We start from the raw sequence: 18,211 nt of genomic DNA, 5'->3' as shown, positions 1-18,211 counted from the left end.
AGCTTCATAATCTGCCATGACTTCGAGCCTAGTCTCTTGGTCGCTTGGTGCGGGCGGCTCGTTCTCCGTGAGGAAGTTGGCGACGCCCAATGTTGTCAAGTAGAACAACATCTTTTGATACCACCGCTTGAAGTCAGATCCTCCAAACTTTGGTGGTTTCTCGGCAGGTGGCATCATTCTTGGTGCCAAAGGTGCCGCAGTTGGTCCTTGGAAGGAACCAATTCCGTTCATGTTGGGCATAGAGCCCGCACCATTCATGTTGGGCATAGAGCCCGCAGGAACCACTAAAAGTGGAACCAACCGAACCACCAAAGGTGGAACCAGTGGACGCCCCGAAGGGGTTGTCCCAAACCCAAGGGACGGTGGATGAAGCGGCTGGGAAGCCAGGAGTTGGCATCATCGAGGGAGCCGATGAAGTGTTGACCGGTCCAGTGGTCGCCATGGTGGAGGGAATGGCGGCGGCGGTGGTGGCAGCGGCGGTGTTGGAGTCGGTAGACATCTCCAGCAAAGGTGTTTAATATTTCGAAAGTTTTAGTTCAGTTTAGAAGTCCAAATTCCTTCAAAGGCAAGTTATCTCGTCTTGCGATTGTTGGTTTCTTGGATTACAAGATAACAAAACCGGGCGTAATACAACCCAAAAGAAGGAATACAAAAAAGAACTGAAGTTACAATGAAAATGAAACAACTAAACCAGTATGCTATGACAGCCGAGTCGAGGAGGCCTCTTCCCGCAAGACGAGATACGCCCCGGTAGTGCTCTCGGTTTGGCGTGTCGTCCCCAAAGGTAAAACGGCTACGTCTCTTCTGATGCAGCACCGCAATCAGCAGAGCTCCGGCGAACGGGATGGAGGAGAGGGCAGAGCTTCGACAGAAAGACAATGCAGGGAGAGGGAGAGAGCTTATGCAGAGAATGCTTGTAGGTGTGTGTCCTAATGCAGTGGTATGGCTAGCCTATTTATAGGCCAACCACCATGCAGGGTCAACCAGCCATTGAAGGCTCATCATGGCAAAAACGTAACCGACGTCGGTTACAGGCGTGTGGCTGTAATGTGCCACCCGTGTGTGGAGCGTGTGGATTTCTCACGTGGCAACCGTGACTGTGCCTCGCTTGACGACGTGTCAAGCCACTTGGATTGCTGACTCGGCGGTGGTCCAAAAAGAATAGTTTGGGCCAAGCACCAAGCCCAAAGACCAATTGCCAAGATCCAAGTCCAAGTCCAAGTCCAAGTCCAAGATCGAGATCGAGATCGGGCTCGGGCCCGAGGCCCGAGGCCCGCGGCCCGCGACCGCGAGCGCGAGCACGGGCTCGGGCTCGGGCGGGCGGGCGGCGGCGGCGGCGCGCGCGTGTGCGCGCGTGTGGGCTCTTTCACCCATCTTGGTCCACTATAATTATTAAGTAACATAAAGTCACTTAATTTATACACATTAAAGATGTGTTAATCCTCCAACGTGGGATAATTAACACTAGTTAATTATTCCCTAAGCTCCATCTCCAAGCTTTAATTAAAAGCTAATTATGCCCAACTTTAATCCACTATTTCTCACTCACCGGAAATCGGATTTGAGAAAGTGAATATACTACATTTACCTACGTAAAATGTAGATCGACGCTATGTCATTTAATTTCACAAAATTAAATGTCTCGTCACATTTATTATTTGGTCAAAATCCATTGACCGGGCATATTTAATCCATGATTTTTACACCTTCCTCCTTCCCAATCCGCCGGTTCACAGTGCGGAGCTCACCTACGTCCTCGTCGTCCTCAATCGTGACCTGCCGCGATTCACCCCGCTTCTGTGGAAGAACGGTGATTTCGAGCTCATACTCCTCATTGTGTTTTGATTTGTTAGTTTGACTTTCACGAAGGTTTTATTTAAGTGTATGGTGTATGTTGTAGAGCAGCACAAATTCGTATCTGCGCCGACGGTGGTGCGAACAGGCTGTATGATGAAATGCCGATGTTGTTCCCTGATGAAACCGCCTTAGCTGTTCGTCAAAGGTTCGATCAATATATTAAGCGTTCGCTTCTCTTTTGATTTGAGCAATCTCAATTTTTTTTCGCTTCTAGTTGTGTAGAGCAAATTCGTAGTATTTTAATAAGTTTCTTTAGTAGAAATTGGCGAGTCTGTGACTAGCTAAATGAAGTCCTCTTTAGATTTGGGGGTTAAGGACTAAGGAACGAGCTATATAAGAAAATTATAAAAATATGACTTAGTTTTTGGATGTTATCTATTCTGGTGATGAGCTACAGCCAGAGACTAATTGTGGACTGATTTTGATTCTGGATGCAGTCTATTTTACTGAAGTGATATAAATCCTGGAAGAAATGTACTAGTTCTTTATTGGCTATAATGTGATTTGGGATTATAAGTAGAAAATGTTTAACTTCTTGTGCACCATGAAGAAATTAATTGGATATGTATATGTGTTTCAAGCACAAGCAGTTAGAGGCATGTTTCTCATTGTTGTAGGGTAAATAAAGAAATTTGAGTTTTCTGGAAAAGAAGAGATGCCTCTTTCTTATGCAGCCCTCATATGCTATCTGTCTGATGACTCTGATCCAGGTATAAGCCAGAATTAATAAAGGGAGACATGGATTCTGTTAGGGAAGAAGTTTCACAGTTCTACAGAGCTTTGGTATGTTTATTCTTTTGTACTGAATCTCCGTAACAATATGCGGATCTTTTAACCAGGAGTATTTCTTTTGAGGATATAGATTTTACATCTTGATTCTAGTTTTGTTTCTTTGCTTGCTGAGGTGCTTGAAATCCACATGGTAAATTGGAGTTTTTATATAAACCTCTTGACTGCTTAACTTAAGCTTCCTAGCAAGATCAATGCAGTTAAATCTATACCGATCATGGCCCCATTTGTCGCCTATCCAAATATTTTTTGTTAAGTTTGCACGTTGCAAGGTTTGCAACTCATAGCTTATTAAATGATTCATTTTAAGTTCAGTGATCTAAGTCCGGTGCATATGATTTGTGTTTTCTGCATTTCATGAGAGTTGTATCATATGTACGTACTAATGTGCATCTAAATGCAGGGAACCAGGGTAGTTGATGCTTCAGATGACCAGGACACAACAGATTTGCATAAATGCATTGCATATATTCGAGATTTACCTAATCTGAAGAATGAAAATGCAAGTGTACTACTTTCTACTTAATCTCTGTGTAGATATCTGTACATTTTGTTTGTTTGATTGATTCCTATACCCAAATTTTCCCGTTTTAACTATCAGTAACATTGTTGGTAATTTGATTTGGATTGTTATCTTTCTCTGCTTTCCATGCCACTAACACATATTTCCACCAGACTTGTGTCCTTGTTGCTGGAGCACTAGGTGGAAGATTTGATCACGAGGCTGGCAATATCAACGTTCTCTGCCATTTCTCAAGCACACAGATAGTTCTTCTATCTGATGATTGCCTCATCCAACTTCTTCCCAGTAGTCATCTTCATGAGATCCATATTCATCCCACCATTGAAGGACCGCATTGTGGTCTCGTACCCATCCGCGGGCCATCCAAAAGTAGCACCACGACAGGGCTTCAGTGGAATCTCTGTGAGTGTCTATAATTACATCCACTCTTTTCACACTATAGGCTATTTAGTGTAGGATATCATGTCATTCCTTTCACCATGAGCATCAACTCTGCCATGTCTGGATACATGTTATTACTGTTTAGTATTGTTGCGTTACTCATCTACGGTAGTTATTTAATGCATATGTAGAGTGATCTGCTTTGCATACATATACATATATACATCCTTTGGGTTCGTGTGATTGCTACAGTCGGAACGTAAGCAACAAAACAAAGGAGTGCTTTACTTGTGTCTATCTTGTGCCGAGTTTGAGCCTGATTCAACTCAATTGCTCTTGTGTTTGCAGCTGATACAGAAATGAAATTCGGTGGCCTTATTAGCACATCAAACTTGGCAAAAGATGAAATAGTGACCGTTCGATCAGATTCTGATCTCCTTTGGACTGTATCCCTCAAAAAGATCGGATGACTGGTGCGTGCTAACTGATATCACAAAATAACTGTCTTTATGAATTGCATTAAAAATTTCCTTCATGATTACTTTTCCATCTTCAATCTGTCATCTGCGTATAGTAACCTCAGTTATCGTAAAGGCTGAGTTGGATGCTTGAAGATGCTAATAATTTTTCAGTCGGGCAAGATATTCACGAATTTTGCTGCCGTTTGTTTATTTTATCGTTTCCTTGCATTCAGAAATAGTATTCGCCACTACGATGAGAAATTGGTGAATGGAAGCTACTCATGAGGATTTTGCTATGCGTTAATTGGGCTGAAGATGATCATTTGATTGCGGAGAAGCTCTTAAGAATATTCTTAAAAGTGGAATTATTGTTTGAAGCAAGAAATTGGTGTATTAGCTCGCATGTGTATACTTAATATAAACGTTTATTCACACTTAGGATGGCAGATGTAGTATGTATTACACCAATCAATCCATCTGGAAAGGTTGATGACAGTTTTCCAAGTTTTTGTTGATAAAATTATAGTACTATGGTTTGATTGGTTTCGTAGTAATAATTTCTTTCTTTTATATAGTATAATTATTATATGATGTATCCGTGTTAAGATTTGTTACTTTCTCAAACTAAAGACAGATTTGTTTTGGGCTAAAATAAAAACAAAGGCCATTTTCACATTTTGGCTTCTTTTAAAAATGCGAACGAAATCTGTACCAGGAAACAAATATGTTGTGTGGGTGTCTGTACTCTGAAATCAATTAATTATGTATAAGAAAAAACTCAAGAGAGTAAACCATGAAACACCAATATGCAAAAAATAAACCATGAAACACCAATATGCAGAAAAAGAGGAATGGCTTCGCCCGGACTCGAACCGGAGACCTTCAGTGTGTTAGACTGACGTGATAACCAACTACACCACGAAACCAGATGACATCGATCTCCCAAAGCTTATATATGTAAGTAAATGGAAACAATATCTTCTTTTTTCACCTTCTGCGACTTCATTTCTTTTTTTTTTGTGTTTTCCCACTGATCTAAATTAAATGATCCTAACCCAGAACGTTACTGCCTTTGCTTTGACTTTAGTCATTGTAGTATCGATAAAGAAACAATCATGAAATTTTGCATTAAAATAGGCATGTGGTATCCGCATCAAAATTTTAATATGTCTCATAACTTTAAACATCCGTCTGCTAACAAAAAATTATATAAAAAGTAAAAAAAAATATAGATGCTCAAAAGCTTGATGATGATGAACATTTGACCTTTGAGCATCATAGTCTAACATAATTAAAACAATCGAAATTTAACTATTGTATATGCATTTACATCAATTAGCTATTACTTTATATATTTGATTTATAATACTTATACTATAAGGCATACTATATATTAAAAATACTATATAAAACTTGTTTGTTATATGAAAATAATAAGTAGTAGTATTTTAAAAAATAACATACACGCCGTTAATTGACCTTATGATTCGTACTGTAACCTTGTAATGCATACTGTAACCAATTTATTCGTTAGATTAAAAAAGAAAAAAAAGACTTTTAAGTAAAAGTTTTTGATGATTTTGTAATAGCGCATGAGTGTGAGCTATCGAGTTAAGTAAAATTTTAATTGAAAAACCCATACATAGGGTAAATCGCAGATATTTATCCTTTTACCAAAAATATTTGCAAAATTAACATAATGCATTAATAATAATAGGTCTAGAATTTGAAAGTCGTGAGGGTGCGCTCCATTACTTCTTCCCCTTTCACCAATCACCATAATTGTCACTCGTCGCACACGAGAGAGAGAGAGAGGGTTCCGCAGGATCTACTGCTCTAGCGTATCAATTTCTTTAAAGCCTCTCCATCGTTCGTAGCTTTGGTTTGTTTTCGCGATTCGCTATTGGTAACTTTGATTTATATCACCAATTACTTCTTTTTTTTGTTTACTTTTTTAAGTTTCTGCAATTTTGTTGGAGAATTTAGAATGTGCATCGCCTTCTAATGACGCTGTTATCTCGTCTATTTTGCAGTTTTATAAGTATTTATCAGTGCGAGAATAAGAAAAGATGGTAAGTCTCTGCTCGCCGCTGCAGATTTAGGGTTTATGTTGGTTTGGGGGTTTTGATTGATTTGTTTGCTATTTTTGCAGCTTCCTCTTTCGTTGCTCAAGTCTGCACAAGGACACCCTATGGTACAATTTTGTCCTATTCTGTGTTGTTTGTTTTCAATTACCAGAGGAATTTCATGTATTTTGTCTGACCTGCTGAGTAACTCTCTCTCCATCAGTTTCTGTTTCTGGAATTCTCACAAAAATATTTACATTATGTTTCTGTGTGTATTCTGGAACTATGTTATTGTATACATCTCCTTAAAATAATAAGACTGCAACATTATGTAATATATATTTGGACTGAGTTTTGGTTTCTGATTTGTTTAATAGTTGGTGGAACTGAAAAATGGGGAGACATACAATGGTCACTTGGTTAACTGCGACACTTGGATGAACATCCATCTCCGTGAAGTTATCTGTACCTCAAAGGTACATGTTTTTCAAGTCTTTCCTTGGTGTACGACTATGTTTTATAATTGGTCTAATCATGCATTTGAATGGTTTCAATCATATATAGGATGGAGATAGGTTTTGGAGGATGCCAGAGTGCTATGTTAGGGGTAACACAATCAAGTATCTCAGAGTTCCGGATGAGGTATTGTTTGATGCATCCGTTTTACCGAAATTATTGTTTCTCATGATCCCATCAGTGATGGTCTTCTATTTAGATGAGAACCTCTGAATTGAACATTATCAGTTCTTAAAGTTTCTGAATTCTTGGTTGAAACTTTCTTTCAAGTTTCAACTATTGCTTTACCTTGTGAATACTTCCTTATCAGCTGGTGTTTATGTTTTGGATGTCAATGGCCTCCTATATTTTCAAGATGATGAGATATCTTGCAGGAGTAACTAAATAACTTCTAGACAGATCCCTGCATATGCAAGCCTGATAAGTAGAGTAGCTAAATATGACACATTAGTATCCTCCTTTATGCTTCATCCTTCCCACTCTAAGTGGAGCATTTCCTATTCGGCACATGATTTCAAATGATCCTTCACATAATCTTTTAGTGTGTTCATGAATGTTACTTGAATACTAAACATGTTATATACTCACACGTGTGTATTTATATTTTTATATACTCTGTGTTAGGTTTTCTTTAATATTATGATAACTTTTTGATGAACTTGACTCATGCTCAGGTGATTGATAAAGTTCAAGAAGAGACAAAAAGCCGTTCTGGTAATTCATTGTGATTCAGCTTTTAATTAAATTTGTTATTTATGTAACGAAAGAGACATATTTATGTAGGGTAGCTCTAGACATTCTAGCATTTTTTTAAAAGAAATATAACTCAACTTGTGTTCATTTGAATTTTCTTTTTGACTAAATTATTTTCACACAAACCTAGAAATAATAGTACATAATTGACATGATATGCAATTTCACAGACAGAAGGCCACCCGGAGTAGGGCGTGGAAGAGGAAGAGGTGGGAGAGAAGAAGGCCCTAAACCAAAAGGTGTGGGCCGTGGTTTGGAGGATGGAGGAGGCCGGGGTGCAGGTGCTGCTCGAGGCAGGGGTGGAGTTGGAGGAAGAGCTGCTGGAAACAGAGGTCTGTCTTTAAGTCTGATTTTTGTTTTGTTTTTTGGCTTATGATTTAATGGACTTATTATGTTTGTTTAGCCATCCATGGGTGTAATGCAATACTTTATTTCACTTTGGTCATTATGAAATGAAATACTATTAAAGTTCTACGATGCACTGCTTGATTGATTTGCCTGTTTTGTGACAGGTGGTGGTCGAGGAGGCCGATGAAATTACAAGATTTACTATAAGTCTGAAGGTGTGCGTGGTCGTACTATTTTTTTAGACCACTTGCTAGTTGGGGATGAAACATTTGACTTTCGACCATATTAGATTTTGTTACATGTTCAATTTCTCCAACGTGCAGTTATTAGTTGGACCTTCCTGAGCAATACTATTTGTTTGTAGAGTTTGGTTTTACTGTGTTAATCTGAGTATTCACGGCCTGAGTGTGAACTTCTAATATTCTATATTTGATCTAAATGGTGCTCAGCCTCTTAACTTTTTTTTATTAAGTTCTTAGAGCATCCGCAATGGCGGCGAGCCCACCGGCTAGCCGGTCCGCTCGTCGAACCATTACAGCCGGCGAGCGCCAAATCGGCGAGAAAAACGGCGAGCTCATGCCGATTCTCTCGCGCTGGCCGAAGCGCTCGCCAATCGGCTAGCCGCTATTGCAGGCTCCCGATCGGCGAGCGATCGACAAGCTGATTTTTTTTAATTTAATTTTTGAAACACTATATATACGTGACTTGCACGTCATTTTCATTTGCACCACTTGTTATAACGAGTACTCTCTCTATCTTAATTTCTGTACAAGAGCAACAACACGAAATGGAGCACAACAACGAGCCTACTCCAGGGACGAGCGGGTCTTAAACCTCCACGTACCTGTGGGAGGTGGATGGGGTCCGATGTTCGGGTACTACAACATGTACCCTTGGCAGCAGATGATGCCCCGGGGTGGTGTGCTGGGATGGCAGGGGATGTCGGGGGGCCGGCGATGTAGGGCGGGCAGGGGGTACTGGGGATGCAACCCGGGATGCAGATGATGCCGGGGTACCCGGGGATGCAGGGGACGCCGAGGGGCCAGCGTCTATCGCCCCAGTTTTGATTTTGTGACTGCTTCTTTGCACACATCGACCCCAGCGGAGACGCAGTTCACTGGGTGTGATACTTTCTCCTTAGAGGAGTTGAGGATAGATCTCGGGGATGCGGACACTCCCGTTCAAACGAGGGGGAGTAGGGCGGGGTCGGGGCGCGCCAAAGAAGAAGAAGGGGAAGAGGGTGGTCGGCTAGTCCTGCGACGACAGCCCGGCACGGAGGAAGTGGACGGACGTGGAGAACGTTGCGCTGTCCAAGGCGTGGGTGAGTGTTTGCGATGATCCCCTCGCCTCGAACAATCAGAGGATCGTCAACTTGTGGGCTAAAATAGCAGCAGCCTACAAGGCATTTTTCCCGGAGGGGAGGCCACGCAGCGGGGAGGAGTGCCGGAAAGGGTAAGAACGAATCCGGGCTGGGGTCTCCCGATTTTCGGGCTTGTACACCAACGCCCTCCGAATGCAGACTAGTGGCCAAACTGACGAGGACTGCAGGAGGATGGCGGAGAAAGAGTTCCCCGTGCCCGGGCTTTACAAGGAGTTCACCTACTGGAATTGCTACGAGGTGCTGATGGACTCCGAGAAGTTTCGGGCAGGTGTCGACGCTAGCTGGCCGAAGAAGCAGCGCCTGAACTATAACGGTGATTACAGCGGCGGCAGCAGCGGCAGTTCCCACGACCTCCCCGAGGATGCACAGGAGTTCCCGTCCCCTCCCGCGTTTGCTCGTCGCACTCGCCCGATTGGTTAAAGGCGGGCGCAACGGGCTCGCCAGGCCTCCCAGGAGGTCCAGTCGGTATCCCCCTTGTTGGCTAGTCGACAACCGACCTCGCCTTCTTCGCGCGTCAACAAACGCGCTCTCAGATGTGGAAGGTCTTAGCTGAATGGAGGGCGGCAACCGACCCCGAGGAGAAGAGATTTCTCCATGCGATGCTCGTGAGTATGCGGGCCGATTTAACCTCAGCCGCGGCATAGGTGGGGGCCTCAGACGCGGGCTCAGATGCCGCAGATTTGGGGGTCCCGGATAGCGGCGACAACGAGGAGTGAGGCGGAGGCGGGGGGCTCGTGTGTGGAGGAGGAATTTTTTTATTTATGTAATTTTTTTAAAAATTAATGTACTTTTTAAAATTTTAATATTATTATTGAGTATTCCCGTATCTGTGTCAAAAATTTAATTCCGTATTTTGTGTGATTGTTAATTATTTATTTTTATAAATTTATTTATTGTGGCTAGGCTATGGCTGGGCTATTGCTTGTCCAGTTGCTTATCCTGATGATGTGACATGAGGAGTTTTTAGGACTGCTGATGTGGCATAAGGAGTTTGTGGTTATGCTATGACTGAGCTATTGTTTATCCAAAACTATGGTTGATGCTCTTAATCTGCACTACTACTGGCTAACAGATTAATTACAATAACGAATGTCTATCTTCATGATTTATGTTAATTTCTCTGAAAATGATAGTATCAAACTGTGACAGTAGATGAAAGTAAAATTTATTATTTTACTATCCCAAGATTTTTCCACGAATAGGAATCAGATGCATAAAACATAAAAAAACTACAACACATTTGACGCAAGGATTCTCGTGTTCTAATAAGGACTGTGTCTTTTCCTATGAATTTTATGCGATTTCTCGACCAATGTAGAAGATACCCAGGAGTGATTGGTATTTGGAGATTCATCCGATAACCAGCAACACATGCGACCATCTTCGCCTCCTGTCCATCCAAAAATGCCTTGACTATTCGCTCTGCCAGGCACACTGGACATGGGCAACACACTCCTTACAACGCCTGTATGGCCGCCTTGGAACACAGCTTCTGCTGATCCAACCTTCTTCGTGCTTCCAAATTTTACAGGGAAGTACCCGAAGGTGCCAGCATTTGTACCTCCGATCACCCACAGTTGATCCTCCTCGAGTGAGTAGTGACAATCGACAAAGTAGTCAACCTGCCGTCAATTATATGATAATCAATGAGTTCAGGATTAAGACATCTACTTTTCCTCCAATTTTAATTAGTCAGTGCATAAGTTATTGCCAAAAGGAAAGAAAGAAGGGTGAAAATTGCATTTAACTGTCAAGGACACAGCAAAAAAGGAAAAAACTAGCATACTTGATCTAGTGTCCAGCTCTCGGATGCTAACGCACGAGCATCACCAAAGTTTGCCTCAGTTCTTGATTCATTCCAGTCCCAAACGCTATGAGAAGCATTAGAAGTAAGAAAAAATGCTATTGATTTTTTTTTTGTACAATCAGATCTGGGGACACAACCATTACATAGAACATACCTCAAAGTTTCAATGTGTGTTAAGCACCACAATTTATCATTTGTCTGGCCACAAAATCCCACTTTTCCAATTGAAGTTCCCACATTGAACACCTTCCATAATAGATACAAGAAGTATAAGTAAAATATGTCAACATCATTCAAATACATTATAATATGACTAAGCTCAGCACATGAGACAGCCTAGGACCTTTCAATCAAGAGAAGTAGGTTATTAATAACAGAACTGCAGAAAGTTAAAACTAAGCATGCAGAAGAAGGTAACAAAAACTAAAGATGATTATCTCACTTACTGATAGCAAGTGATCATCATCATTTATCTCTCCACTGGTGTCAAACAGGCACATTAATCCATCAACAGAAGCAGAGAGAAGTTTGTTTTGATGCCCAGGGATAAAGTGAACCTGCATTTATTGCATGTTTTAAGTGAGAAATCCATAGTTCCATACAAATATTGCCAAATGAATTAATACTCACTCCCCCCCCCCCCCAATTCAATCCTGAGAGAGAGAGAAGCATTTCCTAACATACAAAGTCCTATAAATTCAAAGTTCTCATGACAAAGCATATTTTAAAGACTGTTCCTATCCGAAACAAAAAGAGGCAGTCTATATTTTAGGTTCTTTCTCGATGTTTTCTCCACATTTCATTCACGGAAAGGAAGAAAATGCTAGTACATACTACATAGATGCTAGAAAATCACGAGAACTTAATTTTCTCCCGGACGGAAATTAGCATAGGTGTGGCTGTGATCAGATCGAGTTTTCCTGGCATTATTGACAATGCGCAGTTCATCTTTGTCAAGAAATTAGCAAAGGTGTTGTGTGGCTGCTAGACTCTGATAGAAAGACTGCTAAAGTTCACTCTTGCTATCCCCTTTTCTTTAGTGGAACGACGTAGGTTGGGTTGCTACAACATTTATTTGCATTTCACTCACTACTACTTCTGCCTGGTCAAGAAACCAAATGCACCTAATCACCTGAGTAACGTCGTCCATGTGAGATTCCTCCAAGCACGCAGTCTGTTTCATTGTCCTCCAATCCCACAAAAGAATCTAGACATAGCCAACAAATTCAGTACATGAATAAAGGAAAAATGCCATAAGCAATACAATCAGTCCCTCCCTACGATGATGTTACTAAACAAACGCACTTGTACAAGGAAAACGAATACCTGAGACTTACATCCCGCTGCAACGAGATTACCGTCAGATCCTCCAAAAGAGAAGCTGAATAGCTCCTCCGAAGGGCCCGCGCTTATGCAAGCCACCTGAATTTCCGTACAACCTTGTTAAAACCCAAACTAAAACATCCACTTAGCTAAAATGAGGCGTTTAGTTTCGCACAGAATCCTATATAAAGCAGTTCTAGGAAAATAATTAACTTCTGAAAAATCATAATCCTAAATAAATAAACGGTCATTTCACCATAAACAAATTAGAAAAAAACCTGCTGAAAAGACCTGGAATCCCAAGCTCTGATCGTGGAATCAGAGGAGCAGGAATACAACACGTGCGGCGATGACGGACCTGCGAAGGAAATCTTATTGATCGTTGAAGAATGGCCTCTGCAGTCACCGAGATACTGTCCTGTCTGCGGCGAGTACAACTTCACGGCATTGCTCGAAAGCGAAACAGCAATCGACGTCCAATCGTCTCTGAGAAATTCAATTCATTCCAAATGAATTGCACAGCAACTAAAAACGATAAAATTGAGAGAAAAAAAAAGGAGACAAGTCGTACTTGGCAACAATTTCGAAGACGTAATCGTCACCGAAGTTGGTTTGTATTGCGTTTTTCAGTGCAAATCGCTTGAAATTGTTGCGAGTTGGAGTGGAAATTCTTTCTTCTATTTCCATTTCTTCTGCAATTTCCATGCTATGCGTAGTTTTTCTTTTGTCCTGTTTTCGTGTTGAGCGTGGCTGATTTTTGGTTGAAGCTAGGGTTTTATATGTCAGCCGTATTTCATTTTTCCCTTTGACAAATGCACTCATATTAAATAACACAAAAACTTTGGTACGCACATGTAATTTTGCGGTTTTGCTGCAATTTGTGTATAACTTTGAGCAGATATATGCTAATAAAACCGATTTTATGACAATTCATTAGATACTTATTCATCTACAATATGATAAAATGAATTCTATCAAACAAATAAACAATTTATTTCTACAAACCAGGACCTACTAGTTGCTTATTACTATTATGAAGCTAAAGTACCAAGAATAAGATAGACAAAAAAAAATGGATGAAGTATTTATAGTGGAAATGTGACGCATCAAATTATAGAATTGTTTTTACAATAAATGGAGTTGATTGAAATTAATTTTACTGGATAACTACAAATAAAAAAAGAAAATAATTTTTCACGGGCGGAGGTAATATACTAATATTTCATCTAGGGTGGGGAATTATACCGAAATGCTGGAATACCAGACTTACCGTACCGAAAAAATACCGACTTTCCGGTATACTGTAGTTTTTTGGTACGGTATCAATCGGTACGGTATACCGATTGATTATTACATATATAAACATATATATATATAGGGGTGATGTATTCATTTTCATCATGTAAAACACTTGTTATCTATTGGATCTTGTGATCTAACTGTTAGATTAATGTCACGTGTCATCTAATAAAGTAGATTATTAGTCTAATAATGTAACTTAACTAATAAGGTACTATTTTAGTAAAACAATGTAGCGTTTTAGTGTAATAATGTAACTTGACTAATAATGTACGCATTTTAGTCTAATATGTAGCTTATCACAATCATCCAATCCAATGATCTAAGGGTTGTGATCTATTTGATGCTTAACATTAAGGAGGTAGTAGGACCTTAACGTTCCCCATATATATATTTATGTTATATTTATACTAAAATTTAAAAAGAATGACTGTATGAACAAGATTTGATTATGGTGAAGTTTAATTGTTTTGAAGTAGTTGAACACTAGAATTGTTTTTTTGAATATTTTGAGTATAATAGATTTTTTTCGGTATAACAGGTATAACGGTATGTCGTACCGCATTTCGGTATACCGCAAAAGCACGGTATACCGAAAACACGATATGGTAACGGTATCAAAAACCACCTTACCAAATTTTCGGTATACCGAACTCCGGTATACCAAAAAGTTCGGTACGGTATCGGTATGGTGTTAAGTCATACCGAAACTTTCGGTACGATATACGGTATAACACTCCACATACGGTATACCGAAAACACGATATGGTAACGGTATCAAAAACCACCCCTAATTTCATCAACTCGACTCCACATATGAATTTTGATTTAGAGTTTTACCTGGATGAAATTTGGTCATTGTTGACTATGTGAAAATCAGAATATTAAGCCACAACAACAGAATTTCCTTAGAAAATCAAGTGTTTCTGGTAAACACAAATTTGGTCACCATTCAAATATGTCATCCATGTCAGTCCAGTAAGCTTTACATATCCAAACATAGGACTCGAATATATCCGACTCCACATACTAGCCATTTCTACATTCTAACTTGCTCTGCAACCACATATAGATGGACTCAAAAAGATTAACCACCCAGTTCCCATTATTCTTCACCCCAAAACATGTTTCCTAACCAAGTGCACCTCGTCAACTTTGCCCCGACTCTCAGGGCTCGCCAGGACCTGCACCGTCAACCTTCTCTTCCGTCTTCTTAGTCTCTGCAAATCAACATACTCCGTTATTTATTACTTGAGGGAAGGAAAACCTAATTGATTGCATATGCAGAACCATTCACTCGCAAGTCCAGTTTGCATTATGAATGAGTTCAAATAACGATCTAAATAACAATTGGTGATGAAACATGTATGCAATCAATCCCTATTTTAAGTCCTCTCCCCAAAATAAGATCTTTAACAAAACTGCAACTTTAAAATGTTTATCTGATACATAGTACAATACATTTACCAAGTTAATGCATAAACCAGTACTTAAATCACAGCACCTTCATCGTCACTCTCCTCAAGGTCATCCCCTACGGCATCATCATCAAGACCCATGTCGCCAAATTTCTGCACAACAAAACCAAAATTAATGTACATTAGAGCTTCCAAGGATAAACACGAAATAAAACTAAAAAACTTGGTGAATCCTACCGAGAAATCCATTCCATCCAAATCAAGATTGCCAGGTCCTCCTGATAAAGTTTCAAGAAACACAATCACATCACTATCTAATGGAACAAAGCAACCTGGTAAAATACACAAGCAAGAGAAGATAATCATACCATCCACATCATCTTCATCCACCCATTTATCCCAGTCTACTTTCACATAATGTATCTTTTCATCTCCACGTAATAGTTTCTTCCACCATTTCATTTCAGCTTTCTCCAAAACACAGAAAATACTCCTCGGACCAATGTTTATTTTGCTCTCCTGAAAAATAAACCAACTTCTTAGAGAAAAGAAAACTACAAATGGATGATCATATTTGCTGATCATAGCAGATAGCAGAGAAAACCAAACTACTAAAACCGATACCATTCTAGCAAAGGGATTACAACAACATTTTCCGCCAATAAGTAGGCTTTTGCATCATATTACTAACTTAACTAAAGGGCCATAGAAGTGCTATAATTCCTTTTTAAAGTATACTTAAACTACCAAAGTGTGTGAAATCGAGTCAAAGTAATGGACGACGACAACAAGAACTCAACCACGGACCTCTCACCATCAAGAAACCAAAAACCAAGGAGTGTCATAAGTATCTCACCTCTACATTGATTTTATCAAGAAGATCAAGTTTGAGCTCATAAAGGTTGTTGTCTGCCCCTCCGGAGGCAGAGAATGTGAATGTTCCATTTGGATCAACATTGACCTTAGGATTCTTAGCATCTGGAAGCACCACAGTAAGAAACACCTTTTCCTCCCGTTCAGCCCACTTCACGTCAGGATGCCGGCTGCACGTCGTGTAAAATAGTAAATACTATCACAATGCCATAACAGAAATAAGACTACTACAACCGAGATCACAAAAGGCATCACTCACTCATTCTACCAAACCAATGTGATTACCCCAACAATTAAATACCATTTTCAGTTGTAAACAATTGTTAGCATGGTTTATGGTTACAAGCAAACACAAGGATTCAATATCACTGAAATTTTGCCACTACAATGCACCAATGAATTTAAAAGGGAATTGCGAAATATTTGGGAAATGGACACCAATCTAAATTGGAAAAAAACAACCACAAAAGGTTCAGCAATTACTTAGCTCTCATCACCATTAAATAAGGTATCATCTTCAAGGAAAACAACAACATAGCTTAGCCTTAGAGCAAATTACGCTGGACTACTTCAACTGAGAGAGGAAAATAATCCTACTTAACAAAGATTTCACGTTTTGAGATCTGTATATTGACGCGCGACTCGCATTCATGCATATGGAAAATCAAATTGACAAAAAAATCAGATAGTAAGAATAGTCTCGTTAGTTCATGTTCTTCGCGGCGAGAGAAAAAACTAATGATTCATAACGAACTAATTCGAACTAGCAAGGATTTGAAACTTGAAAGACATAATACATCAATTCATCCACACTCATCTAAAGACAATCAATAATTAATATCGGAAAAATATGCATAGCAACAAACGATTCCTGCTAGATTTCTACGCTTAGTATTAAGTTGATTAAACAAGCAATCTTCAAAAATCTGCATCAGAATAAAAATCTCACCTCATTGTCAACTTTCAAATTGGATTACAGATAGAGTTAGATTTAAACTTGACAGGAAAACTACGAAAGCAGAGCTGCGTTTAAAAAGCGTGCAGGAAAACAGTTTCGAGAAGGCTCGTGATCCTGCTAGAGCAAAAATTACGCATTTGACGGATTTACCCTTTTCGGCGAATATATATAGAAAGATTTTTACTCAAGTATTAGGCGAAATTTAGAATAATCTAGATTCTGTACAATAAAATTTATCTCACAACTTAATTTTAATACTAATATTTAATCAATTTTATATTTTTGGGTGAAAGTAGTTGTTGAATAGTTTTCGTCAAAATATACAATTGTTGTCGTTACCATACTTTTAACCATTTCTTTCATTTTGTGATGATAATTCCATTTTATTTTTCTATTTTGTTGTATCTACCACCTTTCTCTGTCCGTATTGTTGTTTGAACATTCAATAAATTAATTTTATCTTAGTAGAGTGGTATAAATCCCTGTAACAAAATAGTAATGAATACAGAACTGATTAATTTTTAAATGTTAACTGCATCTTGATTGAGCCCAACCCAATAAGTATTGAAATTTAATGATTTTAAAGAAATGGCTGAAAGTATGGGCTACTAAAACATTTTCTATAAAAATTGCGGGTATTTATTTTTCTTAGCACTTAAAACCAAGTTTGGATCGTAAGTAATATTTTACATCATCAGTTTGTTATATAGTAATCCTATGTATCCTTTGCGGGTTAATAATACTTCCTCCATTTCCTAAAAATATGAACTTATAAACGATAAGAGTTTTAATATAATATTAATAAAGCATGAGAGATAAAAGAGAAAAAAATGAGTGATATCCCATTATTTAATCTAGGTTGATGGAGATATCCCATTATTTATTGTCCTACTACGACTTTTCCTTTTATTAGATTATATAAGAATTCATAACTTAAGCGTGTTACATGTTAAATTAAGTAGTACTACTAGTACGTGACGACGGCTTGATCGCATTGTATGATTTTGTATCCATTCCTCAAATTTTATATACTCCATTCATTACCGAAGGATATTCAATTTTTGGGAAATGGGTTTATGCTATTAAAGATGTCACGTTTCTATTTATTTTTTAAAAATCTTGTTTATATTAATATAAAAATTATATTTTCTCTCTTTATTTAATACACAAAATAAAATCTCCTAAAAATTCTCATATCACCCAATAAGTGTGGCATATTTTGTGGAGTAACATGGATGGAGTATTATTTTAATTGCAAATTTGTAGTACCAACTATAAATGTGAACGGTGGAAGTGACTATATTGGTGTCTCGACATTTGGACTAGAGGGTAATAATGTCTGAATTTCCCTCTTTTATTGGATGATGAATTTGATGAGTTCAGAGGTTGAATTGATTGTATGAGGCCAAGCGATATCAGAGTGTTTTGTTTTTTTCCCGCCATTTATCCGTATAGTTT

The 18,211-nt window shown here is 39.0% G+C and overlaps 4 protein-coding genes and 1 non-coding gene across 7 annotated transcripts; 2 read left to right on the top strand and 3 right to left on the bottom strand.

Annotated features, from left to right (window-relative positions):
- Positions 1 to 1,686: 1,686 nt before the first annotated feature.
- Positions 1,687 to 4,581, top strand: LOC121742733 (thiamine pyrophosphokinase 1-like). 3 transcript variants are annotated; one of them, XM_042135975.1, is made up of 7 exons: positions 1,687 to 1,810; positions 1,901 to 2,002; positions 2,568 to 2,640; positions 3,050 to 3,148; positions 3,322 to 3,571; positions 3,899 to 4,023; positions 4,245 to 4,581. In XM_042135975.1, exons 2-6 carry the CDS (start codon positions 1,956 to 1,958, stop codon positions 4,018 to 4,020), a joined length of 591 nt encoding a protein of 196 aa, XP_041991909.1. In that variant the 5' UTR covers positions 1,687 to 1,810; positions 1,901 to 1,955; the 3' UTR covers positions 4,021 to 4,023; positions 4,245 to 4,581. The 3 variants fall into 3 exon arrangements, with proteins under 3 accessions (XP_041991909.1, XP_041991908.1, XP_041991910.1); XM_042135974.1 differs by having other exon boundaries at positions 3,050 to 3,154; XM_042135976.1 differs by lacking the exon at positions 1,687 to 1,810 and having other exon boundaries at positions 2,475 to 2,640; positions 3,050 to 3,154.
- Positions 4,582 to 4,863: 282 nt separating this feature from the next.
- Positions 4,864 to 4,937, bottom strand: TRNAV-AAC. Its single transcript has one exon. It is a non-coding gene; the product is annotated as a tRNA-Val (tRNA).
- Positions 4,938 to 5,730: 793 nt separating this feature from the next.
- LOC121810885 (probable U6 snRNA-associated Sm-like protein LSm4) lies at positions 5,731 to 8,133 on the top strand. The gene is made up of 8 exons (XM_042211608.1): positions 5,731 to 5,917; positions 6,045 to 6,083; positions 6,164 to 6,205; positions 6,455 to 6,553; positions 6,642 to 6,719; positions 7,268 to 7,307; positions 7,517 to 7,678; positions 7,859 to 8,133. The coding sequence occupies exons 2-8, from the start codon at positions 6,081 to 6,083 to the stop codon at positions 7,879 to 7,881; spliced, it is 447 nt and encodes a 148-aa protein (XP_042067542.1). The 5' UTR covers positions 5,731 to 5,917; positions 6,045 to 6,080; the 3' UTR covers positions 7,882 to 8,133.
- Positions 8,134 to 10,224: 2,091 nt separating this feature from the next.
- On the bottom strand, positions 10,225 to 13,008 carry LOC121742693 (WD repeat-containing protein GTS1-like). The gene is made up of 8 exons (XM_042135917.1): positions 12,777 to 13,008; positions 12,484 to 12,691; positions 12,209 to 12,304; positions 12,015 to 12,089; positions 11,329 to 11,439; positions 11,037 to 11,128; positions 10,862 to 10,946; positions 10,225 to 10,697 (listed from the first exon to the last, which is right to left on the bottom strand). The coding sequence occupies exons 1-8, from the start codon at positions 12,908 to 12,910 to the stop codon at positions 10,338 to 10,340; spliced, it is 1,161 nt and encodes a 386-aa protein (XP_041991851.1). The 5' UTR covers positions 12,911 to 13,008; the 3' UTR covers positions 10,225 to 10,337.
- Positions 13,009 to 14,388: 1,380 nt separating this feature from the next.
- On the bottom strand, positions 14,389 to 16,900 carry LOC121742683 (uncharacterized protein OsI_027940-like). Its single transcript, XM_042135905.1, has 6 exons — positions 16,745 to 16,900; positions 15,779 to 15,965; positions 15,291 to 15,441; positions 15,160 to 15,200; positions 15,009 to 15,075; positions 14,389 to 14,724 (listed from the first exon to the last, which is right to left on the bottom strand). Exons 1-6 carry the CDS (start codon positions 16,747 to 16,749, stop codon positions 14,672 to 14,674), a joined length of 504 nt encoding a protein of 167 aa, XP_041991839.1. The 5' UTR covers positions 16,750 to 16,900; the 3' UTR covers positions 14,389 to 14,671.
- Between the last annotated feature and the right edge of the window lie 1,311 nt (positions 16,901 to 18,211).

The sequence above is a fragment of the Salvia splendens genome, chromosome 7, assembly GCF_004379255.2.
Source record: "Salvia splendens isolate huo1 chromosome 7, SspV2, whole genome shotgun sequence".
Classification (NCBI taxonomy): Eukaryota; Viridiplantae; Streptophyta; class Magnoliopsida; order Lamiales; family Lamiaceae; genus Salvia; species Salvia splendens.
This window is presented reverse-complemented; position numbering and strand designations above follow the sequence as displayed.